General features: G+C 39.8%; 1 protein-coding gene across 17 annotated transcripts in view; it reads left to right on the forward strand.

Moving 5' to 3' along the window:
• The window catches only part of LOC113459173 (uncharacterized), a 30,984-nt gene extending 10,214 nt beyond the window's left edge, over window positions 1–20,770 (forward strand). For 4 of the 17 annotated variants that reach the window (XM_074532468.1, XM_074532462.1, XM_074532461.1 and 1 more), the window contains 3 exons: window positions 858–1,217; window positions 5,859–5,975; window positions 8,924–20,770. In XM_074532468.1, the coding sequence (XP_074388569.1) occupies window positions 13,730–14,761 (1,032 nt within the window). In that variant the 5' untranslated portion in view covers window positions 858–1,217; window positions 5,859–5,975; window positions 8,924–13,729 and the 3' untranslated portion in view covers window positions 14,762–20,770. Of the gene's footprint in view, window positions 1–14; window positions 167–857; window positions 1,218–5,858; window positions 5,976–8,923 lie in introns of all 17 variants that reach the window. The other 13 variants (XM_074532474.1, XM_074532475.1, XM_074532476.1 and 10 more) reach the window with 13 other exon arrangements.
• The last annotated feature ends 165 nt before the right edge of the window (window positions 20,771–20,935 follow it).

Consider the following 20,935-nt stretch of genomic DNA (forward strand, 5'->3'; position numbering starts at 1 on the left):
CTTTTCTAAAAAAGGTAAAAATGCCCAGATCTTGCCTAATCTTGGAGCCAGGAGATCGGTGGAATGTGCAATTTGATCTGAAGAGATGGAGAGCCATCAGCTACATATGACCTGGGAGAACTAAGGAAAAGGACTAGATGTCCTCTTGTTTCTGTTCTACCTCCAGGTTAGATTCTTGTACAAGATAAATTTATAAACCTGTTCTGGTACTGGTTTTGTGTGGTATTTGAATACTTACCCTGTAATAGTAACAGCTGCACATCTAAGACACCAATCCAAACCTCATTGGAATCAGTGGTGGGTCCCACTGAAAAAAAAATACTGGCAATATGTTAAAGTTGGGAGGTCAGAGGTTGCTGATAGCTAATATAATCCATCTTCATAATAACAAGGAGTTTATGCTGCCTGAACTTATCTTATTAGTATTTAATTGGAAGCCAGGCATAAACTTCTTTCAGTCAGCACTTCATTAAATTCACAAGCATTCCCACACACACTTGTGTGTGGGATGCAGAGTAGATGAGAGACATTTGACTACTTGGAGGCTGACTTTGGCACAGAGCTATTCATACAGACACACTGTTTCTTTTCCATATTTGAAGAGAAAAACCAGAAAACTATTTCATGCTATACAACAATGCTGCCTATATTTGTCCCCCTGTACACACTATGTAACAGTTTACTCTTGTAATAAATGTAGCCATTTAAACTAAGATTTGGTATGGTGAATACCTGCCACAGGCTTTGCCTAAGTTTAAACCCAAATGGCCCAGTAATTTCTGAGATTTTTGCAGGAAATTAATTATCTTGAAAGATATGCCAGCTAGCCCTTTTATCATCTCCTTGTCTTGTTACAGAGTACTACACTTCATCAGTGACATCACTGGAGTGCCAAGGATGTGCCTTTTACTGACTTCATCCTTCTGTCAAAAGTCATGCAAACGGGCTAAGTTGTAGTATTTCCTTCTTGAAGGACATAAAATTTAGAAAGCCATGTTAAAACATGGCAAGTGTGTCTTAAAGAAAAGTAGTGCCATATGGTAATATAAAGGCAGTATCATAGAGGTAATTAAATCCATGCAAATAACTGCTAAATATGTTTGAAAGCACTTTTAAAGCTACATTTTCTATATATGGACTATAAGGACGAAAACAAGGTACAGACTATGCCCATTTACATTTTTTTTCCCCTTGGAGGAACAAAGTTCTGCTCTAAGGTAAGAAGTTATTCATTCATGCAAGATTATCAAAATAATATGAATAACATTGTATGATCTATTTGCATCAGTTCAGGCCATGTTCTCCCATAGAAAGGTTGCCTGACCTTAGACATAAAAAGGGAAAAAACCTTTTGCTTCAAGGTGGCATAGACACCTGTATGAGAGGCATCAAGGATGGAGGAAAAAATTAGTTAGCAAACTCACCCTGACTCTCAATTTCTGTTGTCTAAACGCACCTGTAAAAGTTTTCAAGCAAAATTGTGTAAGATCAATTAATTTTCTGGGGCACTGGGCTAGTCAGTCATAAAGGACCTGTAAAATTTCTCAGGTAATTTTTAGATGACCTTTCTTTATCCTGCCTCTCTAAGAATACTTGTATGCAAGAATCGCAGTAGCAAGGTTTCCATGAGGCCAAATGGAAAGTAAATGCGGTCTTGATCTCCACAGCTCCCAAAACTGCTGCAAGATGCTTGCTACAAAGGGAGAGGAAATTTCTCACCCTCTCCCAGGAAAATGCCAAAACTGATTGTAAGACCTGCAGTTTTCCCTCCTAATAAGCACTAAAGATACAGGAACAACTCTTCATAAAATTGAACTTTCACCTCTGACATATTTGTTTTTCTCTTCTTAATGACAAATTACACAAGCAAAATTATGTGCATTTTGCTAATGCTTTTTTACCCTAAATGGTTTCATAGAGTGCTCAGATTCAATTCCCCAGTTATGCCCTAACATTGCTGGCTATAATTTTTGTTATGCTATAATGCTACTGAATTATTTTCTTTTATACATGTAGAAGTTTCCAAAGATTTCCAAAGAAAGTAATTCCTTTCACAAGACTTGGCAGACAAACAACAAAACATTGGAAGAGAAGGAAAAAAATAAAAAAGAAAAAAAAGAGAGTGTTCTCTTTTAACTGATTAAACAGAAAGAATATATATTCAGTTTTTATGTACATCAGAAAATTTTACTACAAAACACTGTAATTTTTTTTTTATTTGGGGGTTTAAATTAAATCAGACAACTGAAATTGGATTATTGTTGTGTAATTCATAAAAGGTAATATTTTTATTCATTCAGCTATCTGAAAAATAATTGTAGAAAATCTCTGCAGTGTTTTCAGCTTTAGTATTTCAGTATTAAATACTTTTAATTTAATATGTTTCAAGTATTAACACAGTAAAAATCCTGGTACCACTGAACTGAATGGCTGTATCTGTTATGACTACATTAAGGACAAGATTTTACTTTATTTCATCCTGGAAAGTGTGAAATAATGTTTTCTCAATTTTTTTATGTTTCATTTTAATCTGAATTATGTATATTTCTTCTGCATCCTGTGCCTTGAAGTTAATTTAGATGTATTGTCTCATTAACTGTGTTACTAGAAAGGCATAATGCAATACCAATCACCTGCATTTGGAAGTGACTATGGGTTTTAAGTGCTTTAATCTGAGTACATAGAAAGGTCTTAATTTTAGAAATTTTTAGCTTCTCACTCTGAGAAGCCCATGTTCCCTAAAAAATAAGTTGACTGAGAAGGAGTGACTCATAAAAGCAAGGAAGGATACTGAGTCTGGTTAGATCTGTGTTTACAGTGGTACATGGTACAGTCAGAAATAGAAAACTTGTATTTAAATTGTGTTAGGAGAAATCGGATTCATGCAATGAAGACAAGGGCATTTCTACAATATAAACAGTGCAATAATTTCACAATTTTTAGGTTATGCTAAAAATAGTGAAGGGTATGTCCTGTTGCATTGGTGGTAGATGTGACTTTACTGGATTTTTCCAATGCTGGTGTCTGTGATTCATTATCTGAAGTCCAAGTAAGGAAAAGTGTTGGAAATAAAAAATTAATGTCTAGTCGAAGGTATTACAAATACCTTGTCTTAACAATGGTATTTTCCAAAGTAATTCCTATGTATTTCTACTACTACAGCCTAACTAATGTTTCAAAAACACCTTCATTGGGCTGTACAGATTTTTCACATCATAAATATGAGTTATCACAGCTTTCTGTTTATCTGCATTTTTTAAGTAAATCAACTTCCTTCTTAGATTTGTAGGCAAATTTTCATCCAATGAGCTAAAGTTTTTTTAAAGAGATTGGGTTTTCTTACAAATATAATTCTTATTGTTATGCAATTTAAAAATAGCAATGATTTGACCTTTCAAACAGGAATTGATGAGGTGAGATAAGTGTTTCATTAGGTAGGAGTCAGATACAATGTAATAACAAGTCTTAAAGATAATGAAAATAATTTATAAATCAAATATTCCTTTCAAAAAGTGTGATTATAAAAAACATGTATTTCGAATAGAGCCACAATTCAAAAAGCATTCAAAGAGCAGAGATAGCTGAACTACTGTTTTGACATTTTCTTGTACTACAAGGGAAGAGTAAATTTTCAGTAGTGCCCAAAATCAGACCCAGAATAAATCAAAATGGCTCTATATATATTTTTACATGCTATAAAAATAATATGCCATCCAATTATACTAAATTTCACTCTGTAAGTTTTTATTTATAAGAGTAGTGATAAACTGAAAAAAAATTGATGAACAGGAGGTGGGGGTAAAAGTAAAACACTAACACTTAGTGTAAGACAGTCAACAATACAACCATCTTGCCCCTCTTTCTAAGGACTGGGAATATTCCTTTTTCTACATACCACTGACTTCCGTGGCATCTCCACTACTACATATAATTTGGTCATACATTTATTTTTATGTAATTCTATGTTGAACAGGGAGTTGGGATCCATGATCCTTATGTGTCTCTTCCAGCTTGAGATGTCCAGTGATTCGGTGATTCTATGACATTGCTGGCAGTGGTAAATCCAAGTACAGCTGAGCCTTTCTCAAGCAGGGTCACTCATAGTTTGTATAGCTGTAGATAACTGCATGAGTTCCTTGAAAATTATCTAAACATTGTTTCTTTATTATACTTATAAAACAGCAATCTGATTAGCACTGTTCCCAAGTACATTGCAAATACTGACTTTTATACATTTATTCTGAGGCAGAGAAGGTTAGTTGAGATAAGCAACTAGGGCAAAGACAGATTACAGAACTGCACAAAGGTTGCACTAAAGGAGCTTCAAGAAACAGACTAATTATCCCCTCTTCCGAAAAAACTAACATCCTGACAAATCCTCATCTAAGGTGCCTTTAAATATATCCAGCAAGGGAGACTTCACAAATAATCTGGTCCAGCACTTTCCAACACATTCTTAATGTGAGTTGTTCTTATTGAGCAGTTCTAACTTTTCTTGCTTTTGTTTTTCCCATTGCTTCCCATCTTACCATCCTTGAATTGACACTGATTATCTTTATCTTTGCAACAACATTTTAAGTACATTAAGGTTCTTGTCTGTATTACTCCTTGGTCTTTTTTTTTCTTCCAGGTTAAGTAACCTTAGTTTTCCCAGTTTTTTGTGTAGGCCCTGCATTTGGTGAGCTTTTCATGACTCTATTCTGGGTTCTCTGCTCTTTGGATTTTGCTCTGTATTCTTTTTGAAAGTACTGTCCAGACCTGAAAAAACCCAGAGCCATAATAATGCAGAATTTTTTCCACATCTTCTAAACTGTTCCTTGTTCATGTGTCTCAATGTGCCTTTCTTCCAACATCATGAATTAATAACTCATGATCAACTGGTAAGCCAGGTCACAGGTCACAGCCATGGAGGCTTGTTGTGAGGCAGTTTATGCTCATCACACAACTGTGCAACTGAACATACTCATTTGAATAAAGTGTCTTGTGTTTACTGTTGAGTATCATCCATTCATTTGCTTATCCTTTTTCCAATTTGGCAACTTCATTTTCAGTCTTAAATCTCTTTCACTTTACACAGTCTCTTATGGCATCAGATTGTCTCCAAGTTTTATAAGCACATTATTACAATTTGAAATTTTACTGAAAATATTTGACCTAGGAAACTAGGTGCAGGCTACTGAAAAATACCATATGCTCCAGGTTTAGTTTAGATTAAGAAACTGTTAACTCACCCTGAGTTTTCATGTACATGCTTTTCCATCCCCATCTTAGCAGTTTCATCTTGAGCACACATACCTAGCCTAGTATACATCTGTCATGTGAGAAAAAAGATCTTTACACTAGTCAAGATATATACTACCTATTTATTCTTCCCTTCTCTATAGCCAGCAGGGGCTGTAGAAGAGTAAGAGGGATTCACGTGTTCATGATGAACTCCTATGTATTGTCACCCATTTCCTCACTAACTTGGTATTGTTGGCTAGTAGATTGATTCATAATTTTTCAGTGTGCCTCCCATTTTTAAAAGAAGCAATCTATTTTTTTTTTCTCCCTAGGGTTTCACCCCATTACTCAAGAATAGCTACTACAAATTCTGAGATATCTTCAGATGATTGTTTGAGGAAGGATTTCATCAATCATTAGTTTGAAGTTGTATTAATGGGTTGTATTAACAGATGAAACAGGTGCCAATTTGGAAGTATCAAGCTCAGTGAATTATTCTCATGCTGTCCTGTACAGATATTGTCTTGACCTCATGCTTATCATAATGTTGTTAGAGAATGCTAATCAAAAAATATGAAACCCATGAATTTTGTGCATTATCTGCCATTATTTTCTCTTCCTTTTTCTTGCAACAGGGCAGCAATTCTCAGCCTTACAGTGCTGATGTTCTTGTTCCTGGTGATGTATTTCACTCGTTTTCTACCTCAGATCTCCATATGTGTTTACAAACCTGAACCTACTTTCCACCTTTGGTATGTTTTGCTTATGTTTGATGCCAGTGAAATCCATCATTAAGTAAATTGCTGCCTTCCTAAATTTCCCTACTTTCTGTTCTTAGTATCGCTGCTTTACCAGTTTTACTAAAACTTCTACTTCTTTGACTTGATGCCTTGATTTCTGCATTTTTTTCCGGTTTGCTGATTTCATGTTACATTGCACCATCTTTTTTAAAAGTAAATCAGCCCTCATGTCACAGTCCATAGTTCCTTTACTTTGCACTCTCAACATTCTCAAACTCCTTGGTGAGAATGAAACTTTAAATCTCTTTCACTACTGCATACGTTACTCTCTGCACCAAAACATTATTACTAATGCATTCCAAGAACTTGCTGAGCAGTCTGCATACTGTTCTGTAACTTCCCCAAAGTCACACCAAATTTCTGCAGAATTTAGCTGACGTTACCTCTGTTAACCACAGAACATCTTTGTTGTGTGAAAACCCAAATAAAGATAACCATGCATTCCTTGATCTAATATGCACCACGCACACCTACATTGTCAGATCCACCCACCCCTCCCCACAATTTGGAGGGTTACAAGTAGAACCATTCTTCACATGTTTAGAATTATTTTTGCTTCTTCCATAGTATCAGCCTCCAAGATGAAAGGTAAGGGAATGTGAGTAAGAGAGCTTTTGTCAAGCCTAGAAGGCACAGAGGTTGTTCCTGAGAAATTTTGAGTACAAAAAAGAGAGTACAGTGCAAAGTTTAGAAAACAAAACCCTTCGCTCTATATCCATATCATATCTTTGGTAACAGCAATATGAGACAGAATACAGTGTTCAGTGGACTTTCATAGGTTTGATCCACATGTTATAAAGATGGCATAGAAAATTAGACCAGTTGGTTTTCCTTACAGCTGGAATGTGCTTTACTTTGTAATTTTCACAATGAAAATAATGAGATGATTGATCCTACAATTATTTTCCTAACTATACATCTCATTTTATCTCATTTTATTCAGTAAGACAAGACTTTAACCTGGGGTCTGAAAGATTATTAAGTGGGCAAAATCCTCTAGTTAAAATGTACTCTTATTTATAAAGTACTCTTAATGTTCCCTAATTCTTTAGCTGATGATTGAAATGTTTTTTGGATAATAATATATGCTATTTTATCTAGTTTAGGGTCTTTTTCTCTGTAAACATCTGTGAAACAGAAGGGATGAGTCTTCTCTTAAAAATTGTGGGAACACATAAAATATACAGTACACTTCCTGTTATAGAAGGCTATTTATTAGTCTAAATACTTGTGCAATATTTGGCAAATGATCAAAACCCTAGTTTCCCCTAGTGTGTTTACAATGTTCTAAATTAAAAGCAAAGCCCATGTTCAAGTGGCATTTGTCATAGAAACTGAAATGTTTCTCTCATGCTGCATGTCATTTTACTTTCTACTTGACAGGATAAGCTCCAAATGTTGAGGACAGAAATTGCAGCAAAGTTTGTAAGAAAGTTCTTGAGAGAATTAGACTTGCCATCTAGCAATTCTTTTTCTAAGAACCAAAGGAATCTTTTCCCCAGTGTAGGGTCTTTTTCTTTTTTTTCTCAGACTGTATGTTTACTTAACTTTCTGCCTGATGCTGTACTTAATCAGCTATACTGAGGGAAATTCTTTTGATTTCATTGCAAATTCAGTTGCTCTTTATCCCATTTTAATGTTCTTTCCCATAACCTTTGAGTGGTAAAATGGTCACAGACAAGAACATCAGAGCTCCCATTTCTCTAGTGAATGCTTCAGAAATGTACTAAGACATAAATTTAGCAAAAGTTTTGAGTAGACACTGCTTCTGCATCAAACTCTGAAAAAACAGCTTGGAGAGCTACAGAAATGCACTTTCAGTGAAACAAAAATTACTCCCTGCCGTTCTCTTTTCAACTCATGTTCAAAACCTGATGGAACAATAAACTGGTTAATTATAATTATTGTTATTAAAGAGGTTTTGACAAGTATGAGAGAAAACTGGGTCAGTTCATCGTAGCAGCTTTTGAGTGCATTTCACCATCACCAAAGTATTCAAAAGCCGTGCAACACTTAATAAAATGTTGCACAGGAAAAATGTGCTTGGGTCATGTTTCATGTTATAAATAGACAGATAGGCAAACACATAGACTGTACCATTTCCAAGAAAAACACCTCCAATTCCAGTAACCTGTCTCTCTTTTCATATCTCAGATTTAGCAATCTTTTTACTGAATTGCAGACTGCACTTGGAATTTCAGTCATCCTTGAATTTAAATAAAAACTATTGGCATCTGTAGTTATATTTCTTTTTTCCTTTACCTAAGTACCTTAACCATGAATAGTCCTGACTGAAGTTCCGATGAGACGCTGTACTGCACTTCAGGAAAACTACCATTTCCATATGCAGTCAACTGGTTTATGGATATTTTAAGACTGCAACTTCAGCTGAAAAAGGGATACTTGAAAAGAGAATGAGTAAACAAATGTGTGTGTGTGCAGCTTTCTAAAAACAAATCTGCCTTTTGTCCAAACACTTGAATATCTTTCTAAGGAGTACCTGCCTCTCAAATGAGCATATTTTTCTTCATGATCTAAAGGATTCAATTGGATAAAAAAAGAAGATATAGATGTAGAGCATTCCATGTAACACACCATAATTCTCAGCTTGATATTGAGAAATATAGTCTGTAGAACAGGAACAAACAAGGTCGGCTTTCTTTAGGATCAACTCTAAACATTTAAATTTTTAAATTTAACTGGGATTATTCATTTATGCTTAGAGCCCATAAATGCTTTTTGAGGAGACACTGATAAGGACCATAAAGATAGCTGAAGAAAGAAACATTTCAAACTGAGCAAGGATGCTGAAATCAAGACAATAGGCTTTGGCTAAACTGAGATTTTAATCAGCAGTTGCTCATGGGACTGGACAAATGACTGTGATTTCCTTATTTCAGGAGATAACTTCAGCAACCTGTAGAAAAATTGAGCATATAACTACCTGCAATGGATGAGAAAGTGAAACATCTTCAGGTAGCTCATTACTACTACAGACAGAAACTCTCAGGTCTGCCTGTGGGAATTGACAGGAGAGAAATACCTCATAGTCAACGATTGTGGGACATGTGGAAATCACTCTGGAGTGGCAGCAGTGTGTCTAAGTCCATTGTTACCCAGATAGACTCCAATGCTCTTCTGAGAAAAAGGGCCACTTCCAGTCAATTTTGAAGACATAGTATGTACAACTGAAGAAGAGAGAGAAGACTGGTGTGTAGTCTCTGAAGGGTTTCTGTAATCTCTTAAGGCCACACTTGAACAAAAAGAGAATATTTTCCTTAAGAAACATTATCACATGAATTTAAGGTGAGCAGGATTATCAGAAGAAAAAATAACAAAAGTATGAAGCAAGTGAGTGAGTGAAAACATCAGATTCACAAATGTCACATCGACAGATCGAAACATAGTGATAGCATGGAACCAGGAGACCCTCAGGCTTTTGTCACTACTTGGATTCATTATATGACATCATATTTATAATCTTCTGAGAGCAACCTGACTTTTTGTACAATCTGACATGGTACTTAACTGTTTATTCACATCAAATATAACACATGAAAGTGAGAAGTTTGTAGCGTTTTTAGCAAGGACATTTTCCTTCTCAACCTGCACTTGTTAAGAAGATGAGAGACATGAAAAAAACCAGAGTGGTTTCTAAAGAATTCAGACTGCAGAAGTGGTTTTCCTCCCTCTGAATGTCACCTACAGGCCACGCTTTTGGGGTTTTTTTATGTGGAGAGACTAGTGCAGAGATATTACATGAATCATATTCAAGTATAGATCATAGTATAATCTCAGTATAGAAAGAGAAAATTCCCTAGTGGACTCTGAGATATAAACTATTCTTTTTGATTTCCATGTATCTGTCACTGTGTTGCTTGGACTTACAGTAAAATTTATTGATACAGAAATTGTATCGGATTAATATATAAACCAAAAGACTGTACCTCCCTTCCATACCCTTTTTAACACTAGCACTGAGTTATTCTATAGGCAATTAAGAGTAATCTCTGGAGTGTTAGCTCTTGTTCTTGTGGGAGACTTCAAATTCACAGACGTTTACTGCAAATACCATACTAACGTTACAAGCAAGTCTGGGCAATTCCTGGAGCTGCTTCAAGATAATTTCTTGCCACAAATCCTCCAACTAGAAAAGATGCCTTCCTAAATATGTTATTTGTTTCTAGAGAGGTACTCATGCATGTGATGATAGTTGTTTGTCTTGACTACAGTGAGGTTGAAATGGTTTGAGATCAAAATTCTTAATGTAATGAGCAAAAAAGTGCAACACTGTTTCTACTGTGAATTTCAAGAGAGCAAATTCTCAGCTACCCAAGGGGCTACTTTGCAGTGTCCCTAGGAATATGCTTTGGAGGCCTCTATGGGTGCTGGTCAGCCTTAAAGAACCACTGTTGATAAGTGTGGAAGCAGGCCATCCTATTGTGTCACAGGTCAAGCAAGCAGGACAGAAGATCAGTTTGGCTTAACAGGAAACTCCTCTTGGAACTCAAGAAGAGAAAAAGATTGGATGATATATAGAAGTAAGATCAGAACTTGCAGGAAGATCATATATGTCACAAACACAGGAGATGACATGCAAGGCCAAAACTCAATAAAAGTTGAATATGGCCAGTGTTGCACTCAACAACAAGAAAGAACTTGTAAAACATGTTAGTAGCAAGAGGAGGCTCAAGGAAAACAACGGACCAATTCTCATTGAAGATGGTCCTGTGACAAATAGAACTAAAGAAAAACTGAAGGTATTATGTTTTTTTTTTCCCTCAGCCCTTCATAAGGTAAGACCTCAAAGTCAAAGGACCACAACTGCAGGAACAGTGACTCTCCATTTGTGCACAGAAATTGTAAGGGGCCAGCTATATCACCTGTTCATAACATCGTGGGACCTGGTGAGGTTCATCCCAGAGTACTGCAGGAGCTGTTGGATATGACAGCAGGACCCCACTCAAAAGTCATGGATGCCCAGAGAGGTGCCCACTGACTGGACGTTGGCCAGTCATTGCAGTTTAGAAAGGTGTGCTGGAAGACACAAGGAAACTACAGATCTGTGAGTCTGACCTCAGCACCTGGAAAAAATTGTGGAGAAGATACTGCTAGTCATGAAAGCCATTTCAAGGAAACATAAGCATCAGGCATACCACCGGTTCACAAAGGGAGGCCCTGTATGACTAATGTGAGACATTTCTACAATTAGGTCACCTGTCTAGTAGGTAAAGAGTTAGAGGTGGATGTGGTTTTCCTGAATTTTCATAGTACTTTTGATACTGTCCCTTAGAGCATCCTTTTGGACAAGTTGTCCAGCTGTGAGATGAACAGGTGAACACTGTGCTGAGTGAAGAACTGGCCTGTTGACATTCAGAAGCATTTCCATATTGAGAAGGTGGTTGCATACAAGAAAAGACGCCCTAAAAAGATCGTTGATGTCCCACACCTGGTGATGCTTTAAAAGGAGGCATTTGGACAACACCTTCAATAACACACTTTGTAACTGTTTGTCAGCTGTGATCAGGCAATGGGACTAGATGAGTCTGGTATGCCCCTCCCAACTGGAACTATTCTATTATCTCCTAATTAAAAATTTGTGAACGATGCTTAACCAAATGCAAGTAGAAATTTAAAAACTTCTCAAAGCTGTTACTCCTTTGCTTTGTTTCCTACTGTCAATGCTTTCTCTTCCAGGACTTCAGCCAGCATCCATTCACAGGCTTGTGACTGTTGTGCTCTGAGTTATGGCCACTCAGGATTTGAAGACCTGGGCAACTCACTTCAGTGCTTCATAATTCTTACAGCAATTTTGGTTTTATTCCTTTTTTCCTTTGTTTTTATTCCAGTTTGAAACTCTCTAGTTTCAGTAGATACCACCATCTCTCACCCTCCCATGAATCTGTTCCCACTCTTTTGATATGGGATGTCCCCATCCTTAGAAACACTGGGTTGAGCTGTGAGATATCCCAACACCTTGTCTGCTCCATGTTGAACCAGCCGTGGCTTCACAGAGCATCCTTACTGTAAAGGATGGAGCCTATCTTATTTGTGAATCTGCCTCCAGGACCCTGAAGAGGACTCAGTGCCTGGATGAGGTCTGACCCATGCTGAGCAGAGGGAATCACCCTAGTTCCTTCCAGCTAGAGAACAAAGGTAGAAGAACAAATGCCAGAGCACGGCGAATGCTGCCTGTGACACATTGTGGGAGAAAGCAGGAGAGACCAAAGGGGTGGCCAGCACTGTGGGGTGTGTGGAGAATCTATGGGGCTTTGTCCTGCAGCCTCCCAGGAGGGCACCAGTTGTTGCTGACTGAGCCCTCATGCTTCATGTGCCTGGAGATGTCTGTCATGGCCAGAGCAAACTGGCAGGACTCTGGGGAGGCACAGCCAAGGCCTCAGTGTAACTGACTGTCTTGCAACACCAGTGTGAGAATAAGGTGGGGAATGAAGTTGACATTGGTGTAGAGGTAATCCCAGATGCATGTTCTGAGACGGTGTACCATGGATGTTGATGGTACCATTGTGATATCACCTGGAGATGGATTGTGATGCCCTTGAAGGATGGATTGTGACCCACATCCCTCACTGCTTACAGCTGAGCACAAAGTTTCAGCCAGCCAGCTCATGCCCAGACACATCTGAAGGACAGGATGCCATCCAGGGGGACCTAGACAGGCTCATGGAGTGGGCCATGGGAAACTCATGAGGTGTAACAAGACCAAGTGCAAGGTGCTGCAACTGGGTCAGGACAAATCCCTGTATCAACACAGGCTGAGGATGAGCAGATGCAGAGCAGCCCTGTGAGAAGGACTTGGGGGTGCTGGTGGGTGAGAGGCTGGACATGAGCCAGCCATGGGCACTCCCAGCCCAGAGAGCCAAACGTGTCCTGGGCTGCATCCAGAGCAGCGTGGGCAGCAGGGCAGGGAGGGGATTCTGCCCCTCTGCTCTGCTCTGGGGAGAGCCCACCTGGAACCTGCAGCCCAGTCCTCTGGGCTCCCAGCACAGGGAGGACATGGAGCTGTTGGAGTGAGTCCAGAGGAGGCCACCAGGATGATTTGAGGGATGGAGCACTTCACCTATGAGGAAAAGCTGAGGGAATTGGGATAGATTAGCCTGGAAAAGAGGTGGCATTGGAGTGACTATCACAGCCTTTCAGTACCTGAAGGGAACCTACACCAAAGATGAGGCAAGACTAAACAAGGGCATTTAGCAACAGGACAAGGTGGAATGAGTTCAAAAGAGAGTAGGTTTAGATTAGATATTAGGAAGGAATTATTTACTGTGAGGGTGATGAGGCACTGGAACAGGTTGCCTTGGAAAGTTGTGAATGCTGTGGATATTGTCCCTGGAGCTGCTCAAGACCAGGTTGGACGGGGCCCTGGGTAAGCTGTTCTAGTTGAAGGTGCCCCGACTATGGTAGGAGGGTTGGAACCATATGATCATGAAGGTCCCTGTCCAACCCAAATCATTCTATCAATCTGTGACGACTCCTGAGCATTTGGCAAGGTTTGGAGTGCTGAGTGAGGTCTTTGATGTCATTGTGCAAGGAGAGTTTTTTGTTGCAGCTCTCCGTGTTCAACTCCAGAGCCATTGAAAGATTTTCTCCCTCCCTGCCAGGTTCAGGCATCTGAGACATCTGCACCCAGGAGGTGCACTTGCACCAGCAGAGGTGAGCTGGGAGGTGAAACCGTCTGGGGAGCTGAGATGTTTTCCTTCCTGAGGACCAGGGCATTTCTATCACTCTTTCTGGGTCCAGGCAATAGCCGTAGCTCTTCTTCCCCTTCTAGAGTAAAACTTGCTGATACGATGCTGGTGAAAGGGACAACTCATAACCCCAGCTCCCCTCAGGCCACTGCAGAGAAGAGCATGGCCACCGAGATGGACAGCTGCTGTCCCATCTGCCTGGACACCTTGAAGGAGATCAGCTACATATTTCCGTGCCTGCACCAATTCTGTTACACCTGCATCCTGCAGTGGGCAGAGAACACACCCAAGTGCCCCCTCTGCAAGAGGAGAATTCTATCCATCCTGCACTCCACAGAGACAGAAAATAACTACATAGAGCATGTAATTACATTATCTGAGGCACCATCCATCATTGTCCACCAGGCGAGAGGAGACCCCAGATACCTTGACATCCATTTCTCTGGAGCATCCCAAACATGGTCTGCAGAAGGAGTGCCCAGGCATCCTGTGGGCAGCCTCCAGCCTGGGGAATGGATGGTACTTTTCCGGGACCACCCATGCCTCCTAGAAGCCCTAGTGCTCTGGGTCCGACCGAGGCTGAGGCAGATCTTCAGGAACAACTGGATGGAGGCAGACCTCGTGGAGGGCACTGTCCTGGACATCCTGACCAACCATGGAATTGATGAAGACCAGCTGGTCCAGATGCTGGGGGTCTCCCTCCAAAACCATGCGGCGACATTTGTGCAACAGCTTATCCGTGTGGCGGTGCGACAGTGCAGCAGGGAGGCCTGCCGTCTGCTCACCCACCAGCCCTACCTCCCTGCCCAGGTGCCAGCACTTCTGACAGCCCTGCAGGATGCACCATGGATGAGGTGCCCAACACCGCCTCCTCTGCCATGGATGGGGGTTTCAGAAGCTACCCCTCTGTACCCATTACCATCACTGTTGGAGCAAGAAGAGCCCCAAGAGGAGCCAGAGGAGTCTGTTTCTGGGTCTCCACTTCCAGACAGGGCAGTGACCCCTCTCCTGAAGGGCCATGGTGACCTCTGAAGAGGCAGGCAAGCGGCTGTGGGGACTCTTCAGCCACCCCTGCATCTGTGACTTTGGAGGATGCCTCAGGGGTTAGCCACCAGCTGGGGCATGCACCAACCCTCTAGGGCTCCCAGTCCCCCATATACAGCTATCCAAATAAAATCAGTGCATGGAAACTCAAAAAAGTCTCAACGTTACTAGCTGGACAGGTGCCCTTTCTGTCCTTTTTATTCTCCCATCAGACATGTAATGAATGGCCAGCTACAGGCCCATTGTTGTAGCCAGCCCCAGGGCAGATATTTCCAGCACAGGGATCTCCAGGTCCCGATTGTGCCCCACAGCCCATCATCCCAGGCCATTCATGAGCTCTCCAGTGCCAGCCCCTGCCCCCGCATCCTGGTTCTCTGCTCTCCTGCCAGCCTGTGCTGCCCAGTGCAGCCTCGCTAGGGCTGTGACCACTTCCCTGCCCTGCCTGGGGTCACGCCTTGGTGCTGCTCTCTGTGTCACCCAGGGTCATACCCTGCCAAGTCAGGAGCCCCCAGAAGTTCATGAAGGGAAAGTGTAAAGCCCAGCCCCTGGGAAAGGACAATGCCAGACTGGCACATGCATCAGGCTGACAGCTGGTGAGCAGCCAGGACAAGGCACCCATACTGCCCTTCAGCACAGGTTTTCCCCTGCTGGTCCGGATCAAGCCTCAGTGCTGGTATTTCTGCTCTGCTTAGAGAGAGCCTGCCTGTGCCAGATGGATGCCAAGCAGCTGAAAGCTTTGTGTTTGTCTAGTTTGGAGAGAAAGAGCTGAGGGGTGACTTCACTGCTCTCTACAGCTTCCTGAGGAGGGAGAGTGGAGAGGGTTTGCTAATCTCTTCTCCCTGGGATCCAGTGTCAGGACATGTGGAAATACTTCAAAGCTACATCAGGAGAGGTTCAGACTGGACTTAAGAAAATATTTCTTCAGAGAGTGTGGTCAGACACTGAAACAAGCTCCCTGCCTGCCAGTGCCTTAAAAGGAGGCATTTGGACAATGCCCTACATGAAGGGCTTTAATTTCTGGTTAGCCCTGAAATGGTGAGGGAGTGGGACTAGATTATCATTGTAGGTCCCTGACAATCATCAAATAAGTGATGTTTTCCTTCTTTGTTTATTTTCCGTGACATAAATATTCTTTAAAGAAAAAGCTAAGAATTTATTGCTTAAGTAATCTCATTACAGAAAATGAGAAAATGTAACAATTCCTTCCAGTCCCATGCAATGCTGATAGTTCATATATGTTGTCTGTTATTGTCACTTGTCCAATATAGTTTTGCTTACACAAATATTTGTTTGCTTGTTCACATTTTTAACCATGAGGCTTTTATAGAACATACGTCACCAAGTCTTTTACTGAGCACATGTATTATCTATTCATTTCTATACTGTCAAGAACACAGAAAGGAAAACAGTGTTCTGCTACAATGCAGGTCATTGCATTTTACCATCTTTTCAGCTCTTAGGTGTGATATAATATTACGCTTTGATATTTTCTGATTTTTATACAAAGCATTAATGTCTCAGCTTTCAGGGTTTCATAACAGAACTGCCATGGAAATGAATGCATTATGTTCTCAGTATATTTATATACCAAATTTAAGATAATTTTTGGAGGTCCAGATTGTTAGAAGCTCGTTTAGCATCATGCCTCAGAATGTACCATAATGGATACCAACACTGGCACATACAGATAGCGGGGTAGCCTGATTGTTTTATATGTGTAAGTCATTAAGTGAGATGCCCACTTGCACATCTAAGAATCTGAATAACATGAAAAGGTCTAACAGCTGGCTAATGTTTTGGGTTGTGCATTGACTTGTCAGGGGAGTGAGGGATGGTGGAGGAAATACTGGACTTGTTACCTGAATGCTGGTAGTATTAGACGGCCATTTAGCTTCCTCAGAATGTTTGAACTGATGCAGGCTTTTTCAGATAAGGTCTCTTTCAGATGTACTAGAAGCAGAGAGGATGCTTGCATGCAGGAGACAAACCCACATCAAATCATGGCAAAGTCCCATGCTCTGTGCTCTTCCCAGGCACTTCTGTTTGTAATCCTGTGGACCTCCATAGTGTTTCAGAGGGAATTACTATAACTCTAGTGACAGCATTGTGATCAGTGCATGGGTAGTAGCTGGTTAACTAATAAAAAGCATAGAAGCATTCCCACTATTTTTTGGAGTCCTGAAACCAAACGTCTTTTGACACTTTCTCTTCCAAGCAAATAAATACTGTGCCTCCTCTCTGACCTTTTGCTCCTAATTCACCAAGACCTTCTAGAGCTGTCATTGAATAAATAATAGTTGAGTATCTGGGTACCTTCTGTTTTGTAGTGAGGAAATTCTCTACAGTTCCAGTGATATGTATAAAGTGACTTATATATCACTATTTTGTCATGAGAGGTAGCCTTACAGATAGAACAATCACTAGGAGTTTGTGCCAGGAGGGAGCTGTAAAATGTCTATCCTGGCAATGTTACTTCTTTTGAGTGAGTGCCTTATTGTACACAGAAAAAATCTACTTCAAGGGAAGTAGAACTTAACACTGAGTTAAAAGCCCTAGGATTCTGCCTGGTGTTTTTAACTTTTGATTTGGCACTGAAATGGAACAGTATGTTACTTGTTCTTATGCAAGAAATACCAAAAATTCTTTTGTTGCATTCTTGTAGTCACCAATCTTGTATTGTGCAATAAACTATCGAAGTACTTTTCAACAATATGGTAATAATAAAGGCCATATTAATTGTATTCTCAGAGTTCCTTGCTAAATTCACTGTATACAATTTTCAACAGCATATTCATGTACTAGCAAGTAGAAAAGATTTTTAGCAGCTGTTTTAACCAAACTTCAGGAATGTGTTTATTGCACAATTTTGCATTTAAGTTCACCGATGTGGTTTTGGTCTCATAAACTACCCAAATAGACATTAGGGAGAAAATAACAAGAGAAGATTTATCAGGAATTGTCAGTCACCTGTCTCGGATTCTTGAACAAGGGCATATTGGGCTGTACAGAATATTAATAAAATTTACATATATCCCATGCAATACGCAAGTTTCACTGAAGATAGAAATTTCAGAGTATTCAGAAAATCATAACATTTGGACTCAGTTTATGTATGGGCATATATTGGCACTGACAGATAGAACATGGGGCTATATTACTGTGTTTATACCCAATTAAGTTAGGCAAATTTAATGAACAAGCTGTATTCACACTTTGCTTTGGTAATTAGCCACCAGTTTATATCATTATGATAAAGTTTACCTTGCTAATCAACAGTCATGTTTTTACTTTCCATGAAGCCCTTCACACTAACAGTTATCATTAAAGAGAATTTATACTGAGAAGTCTCAGAATTATCAGTTTCTGTATGTGGCCTTCCTTAACATTTGTAATTGAAGACACTAAAATGAGAAAGATTCCCCTTTTGCCATGTTTCATGTTGTTTTGTCAATTGCTGAGTTTACAACAATTTTTGTAAGTTAGAGGATGTTTTGCCAGTTTATTCACACTTAGATAAAGTCCATTTTGTGCTCAAAACCAACCTTCTGATGTCCCATTGAGAGACTAGATGGCCAACCAGGGATACTTTTTCCATGGAAGCTGCTCATGTTTCCTGCAGTGCAAGGAAGGCAGTTGGAAGAGCACAGCTGTCAGGTACCCTCAGATAGCTGTGTACCAGCTGAAGGCTGGAGCAGGGCAGTCCCACTGCACTCTCCCCCTCCCCATCCCCACAGGGAGACTGACACTCCATCTTTCCCATTTCACATCCCGAGGGGAAGCAGGCTAAAGATGGGCAAGCAGGGTGAGGGCACTGCATGAGGAGGTCACCTACACCACAGTTACTGCAATTGAGCAGCTCAGAGTCAGCAGCTGTAGCCAATAATGGGGCTTTGCATGTACCACCCACACTCTTGCAGTTTGTACCTTTAATAGGTATGCGAAAGATATTCCAGGTATAAGATGGAAAAACAGCAACTTCAGCTCGGGAAGATCGGTCATCAACCAAAATTAATGCCCCTGTGTTGGACTATGATGATGAACATAATAGAAAAGCATGTGGTAGGTTAGATTTGGTTTTGAACAAAAGACAAATTATTTATTTCTTTCTTCAAATGAAGCATAACACTAAGGTATAAAGGGAGTATAAATAACATCTGATTGTGCTCCTAAGCTCCATGCTATAACTTTCTTGCAATGACATCCTTCAACAAATTAACTACATCATTACTGTTAAGTATTAATTGCACAAAACAGATACACAAAATATATAATGAGCTAGAAAGAGGACAACATTCTTCCATTATGACAAACAATTCTAACAAGAAATGGAAAAAAACCCAATAGATCAGGCTTACACTGATGGCAACACTGAGAGTTTTAAGTCCTCTCCTTGAACACATTACATGTGATAAATAATATGCAAAATATTTAAAGAATTTTATTGTTGCTTACAGAAGATACTTAGCAAGCAAGGAGACAGTAGCCATAACTGCCTCATGTTTCATATCCCCATCATTCAATGCAAATTTTTACATTTCATGCAATAATCCTGAGCTTATTTTCAGTAACATTGAAATGTCATCTATGTTAATTACCAAATACATACAGAGCCCAGCTATGGGGTCTATTGTATTATTAAGGCATGAAAAAAGAATAGCAGTTTATCAACTCTGAATGCCACAAATACAGCACAGCAGTTAGAAGGCTCAAAAAAGCTCAGAAAGTACCAGTGATTTCTGTGCGAAGGTCCTCCCAGAACACAACTGAATCATCAGTTCCTGAAAAGGCACAGAATCAAATCCTGTCCTCACTGACATCAGGGAGTTCTGCCATTGCCTTGACTGCTGGACCAAGCTTCAGAGCTATCAGGAGTGACTCAGACTCCTCTTCATATCCCCAAAAAATTGACAAACTTCCTCTCACTCAAGTCAAGTATTAATTTAAAAAAACAATACCTACATATTGTTTTGTTAATTAGTATTTTAAGCCTATGGAAAGGTTCAATTCATTATACAGTATGGCAATTAATAAAAAGCCTTTTCAGAAAAAGCTTATTTGTTAGTCTGATTTATTAGTACACTAAAAGAAGGGGGAAGTATCATGAAAAGAACCTCTGCCAAGTTTATGCTCTGTTTATGAATTAATTTTAGTTTTAAAATGAAAGATTTTGGTAAGCCGAACCAAGGATATGTGATACAATTCTAGACTCCATGGTTCAATGGCTCTTCTGAAAGACAAAGAGCACCACAGCCCTGTCCAGTCATCAAGTGAAGAACTCATCATCCGCATAAGTTGTAAGGGGCTAGCAGTGTCTAGATTGCGCAGTTCTTCACACAGCCTCTATTTTACATCTCAGAAGCTCTTGCAAAATGCCCTTTAGCAAGCCAAGGTATTCCAGTTCAGTTAATTAAGCCATTGAAACCAGGGACAAATTGCTGGCAAGACTTACTTCATGCATAATTGCATTATGTCCCATTCTGGGAACAAAAATAGCAGATGATCTTTAACTCTGCAACTGCTATTGCCTAGCCTTTGTGTAAGTATTTACCTAGCTGAGCTCAGAGTTTACAAATCCAGTAGCCTTATACTTCATGTACAGGTGGCCCATGGTCTGCCATGGACAGAATGCTGGTATGCAAGAGGGGTTGACTTTCCATGCCTGCACCCCTTGCAGATGCAAGCCACCCCTTGGCAGAGATGGTGCTGTCCAATTGTGTCACTGCAAGGCTTTGAAAACTTTGCAGATGCACAAATCTGATTTAACTAATTTCACTTAAAACACCAAGTTATAATATTGAAAAATTGTTTGTCACACTAAAACATTCAGGAAACTCATTACTGTCTCATTTGAGATTGAAGGAGAAAAAAAAAGGTTGTTGATATTAGTTACTGGGTTAGAATTTGCAGGGCTTTTGGTTAATTTCTACTAAGAAATAAGTTAAAGAAGGCTAAGGCTATAAATTGGTACTGTTTCATTTATAAATATTCACTTTACTTCTCTTCTAAAAAACATGTTAAGGAAAAAGGTGGCCAGAAGGATTACACATGTTGTAAATTGTAATTTGGTTGTTAGGCTGCAAAAACCAAAAATGTAAGTGAAGTTGAGCACAGTGTAAGAAAAAACCCAGTTTTTTAATTAACAACTTATTTACAAGTTCATAA

Source organism: Zonotrichia albicollis, chromosome Z (assembly GCF_047830755.1).
Source record: "Zonotrichia albicollis isolate bZonAlb1 chromosome Z, bZonAlb1.hap1, whole genome shotgun sequence".
In the NCBI taxonomy this organism is placed as follows: Eukaryota; Metazoa; Chordata; class Aves; order Passeriformes; family Passerellidae; genus Zonotrichia; species Zonotrichia albicollis.